The following is a 4104-nucleotide window of genomic DNA, read 5'->3' as shown; positions in this document are numbered from 1 at the left end:
CCCTCGAAGCCCCTTAAATTACCCGCCGGGTCTCAAGTGGCCCGAAAGGGGAAAGTCGATGCCTTTTTTTTTCGCGGTTCGGCTTTTCGGTTTGGCGCGTTTTGCCGATTCCCGAGCACGGGTGATGACTAAGCAGGATGGTTCGCTTGTGGGCTGTCGAGCTCTATCAGGTTGCTGTATAAATTTATTATTGTTTTTGCTTGTGTTGCTCGTGGTCGAGTGTCGCCTGAATCGAAACGCCTTGGGGAGGGTTGCTGGTTTTTCTTTTTTGATTGCGTTTCGCGGGCTGGTTATCTCGTTTATCTATTGGTGTGGCTGGTTGTCGAGTGGGCATTCGTGTTTTTGACGTTGCGGCCCGTCAGCCGTCTGAAGGGCGATGCTTGCAGGCGGGATCCTTGCGTAGAAACGCAATAATGGAATGATATATCTGACTCCCTTCCTATTTGCAACTTTGACAGGACGGCACAGACAAGATGGTAGGAGGGCACAAAAAGAAGAGAGAGAGAGAGAGAGAGAGACAGGTCTCGTCCGGGATTGCTATGTCCATGGCGCTTGGCCTTTCGCCTTTTCGAACGTGTAATTGATACCTGGTGTAGGTTCGGCGGATTCAGACAAGGTCAATGAAACATTGTCTGGAGACGTAATTACTGTCTATGGCAATAATATCAGTGATGATATCAACATGGTCAGCAGGCTGAGGGAGGAAGGCTATATGATGGGATGACTGTTGGCTGGATGCTTGCAAGACTCGACCGAGTGCTGAGAATACTATGGCGTGGCTGGCATATAATGACTTCCAAGGGAGGTTTCGCTTGGCAGTGTGGCATACCTAGCCATCCAAGAAGATTTCTAAGAGGTGAGTCAGTAACGATGAAGGACGGGGATCAGGAAGGCTGACCTACCATGGACCGTATCCCGTGTTTAGCAGTGAGAAAAGCGATGGCAGACCAAGAGATATTAAAAGGGAGATTGTGCATAACGTAGTTGTTCATTAAATGCTAGATAGCCGAATCCAACAAGATACCCAAGGCATCTTAACTGTACGGAGCGATACTGATAGACATGAGGGGAAAATGCACATGACGCTCCGTTCTAGCGCAGGCCAAACAAGTGTAAAAGGGTAGAATAGAAGGTAAACTCGACGAAAGGCAGGGTATATGAATTCATCGTGGAAGTATCAGAGAGTAGGAGAAAAAAGGAAAAAGAAAAACCGAAGATCCCAGGGTTAACAAAAAATGAAAAGAAAAATGAGATAAAAAAAAATAGGGAAAAATAATGAAGCCTCAAAAGCAGGTAAAGACAGGATGAAATCGTAAGAGGAAAAGAGACAACTCCTTCTATCACAGATCACGAATGGGGAAAAAAGAGGAAAAAGAGAAAATGGACAGAGAGGAAACAAACAGATAGCGTTCAACTCGGAGTGCCGATTTATGATAAAGCAGCCTGAATACCCCCTACCGGATTGAGGATCGCGCCCCTATTGCCCCGTATGTATAATTCAGTGCACCGCCGTGGGGTAGATGAGGGAAGAAAAGAAAGGCATGAAAAAAAATATTGATGATGATGATGATGGTGATGACACAGAAGTAAAGAAGATGCTCCTGTCGAATGGGTATCAGATAAGAGTTGTTTACCAGGGGTGCCGAGAGCGAGGAATTTGCAAAAAGGAGGAACGGAAAAAGATGGACAACGAAGCTGGAACCTAGTATACAAGGTATCAGAATGATCTCGAAGGTGTTGAAGTTCAGCCAAGATATAGAGTAAAGAGGATGAAGCGTGGTCGTAGGGTCAAGGTGAAAAAAAAAAAAAAGCCGTGGGTATATTGATCGAGCGTCGTGAAACAGGGATCTGTGCTCATTAACTGTGAATGAGCAGAGAGGATGTCTAGGATGGACCAGACCATAACGGAGGAACGGAAGAGGAGGTTAAGGAGGCAAGCTGAGTAATCCGGAAACATGAAGGTGCTGACGTATGATAATTGGTCGAATAATGGTCGGTAATGCATTGCGGCTGGCTGCCCGATGCCGTTTCGACTACTCCTCCTCTTCAGGGGAGCCAGAGTCCTTCTCGCCCTTATGCACCTTCTTGTGACGTCGCAGGTTAGAAACGACGGAGAAATGACGACCGCAGCCCTCAACATCACAGGCATATGCTATTGCGTCGTTAGCGACTCTGGGCTCGCTTATTGTTTACCGGGGTTAGCTTAAGAAAGGAGCGGACTTACGCTTTTCACCGGTATGGCTGTACATATGCGTCTGGAGTGAAGATGGCCGAGTGAATCGCTTATCGCAGATCTTGCACTTGTGCTTCTTCTGGGTGTTTGCTGGCACCTTGGAGCTGAACTGGCCCATCATCGACTGTGGTCCTGGGGGCATGGCGCCCATGAGACCGGACGGTCTTGGTAGAGTCCGGGAAGCAAGTCCATCGTATGATTCTGATGTTGTCGAGCTGTAGTCTGTCACGGACGAATCGACTGACACTACCGATGCACTGTAGTATGGGTAGTTGTTCCCCGAGGAGATTGAAGATGCCGAAGAGTGGGCTGACGGGAACCCGTACGAGTCTGCCGACCCCCTGGATGCCCGTGGTGGGTAGATTCCTCTGGGAGTGAGGTCCTGGCTTAAAGCAACCATTCCGCGGCTCGCATCCAGTGCATCACCAAAAGTGCTTGATGGCGGGCCTTGTGTGTGTGGTTGAGATCTATACATGAGTTTGTTAACACAACCAACGTCCCGACCTAGGGTGTTCTATTCTCTTTATATTTCTTGGTGGCCCTTTTTCCATTCCATGCATGGACGGACTTAGAAAAGGACTTACCCTGGGTGCAGTGGTCTGCTTTCGGGGTGATGTGGATGGTGTGGTGGCTGATGGTGATCTTGATGGTGAGCTTGCTGCTGCTGTTGCTGTTGCTGCTGTTGTTGTTGCTGTTGCTGCTGCTGCTGCAGAGAGTGTGCGTACTCTATCGACCCGTATGAAGCAGTCGGGAACTGATGTATGGGCGAGGTCGTGGTCGAGGACGGCTGCTGCTCCAACGATGTTCTCGGCATCTCCTGAGGCATCACAAGCATCTCTGAACCGCCATATGTAACTGCAGGATAGCTCCCGTTTGGGACCATCGAGGGAGCTGAGACGGGCACGCTGGAGTACGGCATGGAGAGGGCCGGCGGGAGCGGCCTCTGGACCTCCTCGCGCTTGATCGGGTTCGCAGGAGGGATGGAGGAAGGGTATGCAGGGGCAGGAGGATGAGAAGACGGTTGCGCCGACCAAGCATCGTTGAACTGCGGAGGATTGGACTGGACGTGGTTTTGGTACACGCCGCTGTCATACCCCATACCGCCATACTGGCGATGCCCATGCTCCAGAACCATAGTCATTGAGAAAGGTGTTGAGGGCGCGGGTGCGCAAATCTGCTTGATTGAAAGGATAGGTAGAGATGGGAGAAGAGACAGCCAGGTCTTCTTCTGGTGTGACTGGCGCTCGAATTGGTTCTTAGGATAGATAGGGAGGTCTGGTGGCAGCAGTATCAAAAGGGTCCTTGGGCCGTCGAGCTATGTCCGTTATAGATCGACGATTGTTTCTGGTGACCAAGAGAAGATCCGAAGCAGATCCGAGGGAAGAAGGCCTTTGATATATATCTCTCTTTATGCCTGCCGGACAAGAAGACGAGGAAGAAGCAAAGGTACAGCGGAAAAAGGATAGACAAGGGAGGGAGAGAGGGAGGAGGGAGGGAGGGGGGGGGGTGTTAGGGCGGTGGATGTAGCAGGCAGAGGAGGAATAAGCAGACGCAGCGGACAGACGAAAGGGCTCCTCTTTAGATATTTGTTTGATGGAGGAAGCCAAAAAAAAAATATCGCCCAGTGGGGCCTCTGCCTCTGCTTCTGTTGCTTCTTCTTCGTCTTCAACTTCTCTTCTTCTGCAAAAAACCCAAGGGGCCACAAGAGTATTGGGCAAAGGAGTAAGTTAACTCGTGTGGCTGCTCACGGGGCGATAGATAGCAACCCACGATCCCCAGCAAGGGTTATCCGGCTTTGCTTTTTTGTGCTTCTCTCTATATTTTCTTTTCTTTGCTCGAGTCGTTGCTTTTTTCTGCTTTTTTATTTTTTA

The 4104-nt window shown here is 49.7% G+C and overlaps 3 protein-coding genes across 3 annotated transcripts; 1 reads left to right on the top strand and 2 right to left on the bottom strand.

The window, feature by feature from the left end:
• Nucleotides 1–1520: 1520 nt before the first annotated feature.
• TRV_08161 (uncharacterized protein) lies at nucleotides 1521–1706 on the top strand (the record flags this gene model as incomplete). Its single annotated transcript, XM_003017786.1, has 1 exon — nucleotides 1521–1706. One exon carries the CDS (start codon nucleotides 1521–1523, stop codon nucleotides 1704–1706), a length of 186 nt encoding a protein of 61 aa, XP_003017832.1.
• A 327-nt stretch (nucleotides 1707–2033) lies between these two features.
• On the bottom strand, nucleotides 2034–3374 carry TRV_08160 (uncharacterized protein; the record flags this gene model as incomplete). Its single annotated transcript, XM_003017785.1, has 3 exons — nucleotides 2034–2152; nucleotides 2225–2700; nucleotides 2818–3374. The coding sequence occupies 3 exons, from the start codon at nucleotides 3372–3374 to the stop codon at nucleotides 2034–2036; spliced, it is 1152 nt and encodes a 383-aa protein (XP_003017831.1).
• Nucleotides 3375–3489: 115 nt separating this feature from the next.
• TRV_08159 (uncharacterized protein) lies at nucleotides 3490–4086 on the bottom strand (the record flags this gene model as incomplete). Its single annotated transcript, XM_003017784.1, has 2 exons — nucleotides 3490–3913; nucleotides 4004–4086. Coding segments are annotated over 2 exons (507 nt in total), but the record flags the coding sequence as incomplete, so codon positions are not given.
• Between the last annotated feature and the right edge of the window lie 18 nt (nucleotides 4087–4104).

Source organism: Trichophyton verrucosum (genome assembly GCF_000151505.1).
Source record: "Trichophyton verrucosum HKI 0517 chromosome Unknown contig01394_1.f1.exp, whole genome shotgun sequence".
NCBI classification, from domain to species: domain Eukaryota; kingdom Fungi; phylum Ascomycota; class Eurotiomycetes; order Onygenales; family Arthrodermataceae; genus Trichophyton; species Trichophyton verrucosum.
The sequence above is the reverse complement of the archived record's forward strand: the minus strand, read 5'-3'. Positions and strand labels throughout refer to the sequence as shown.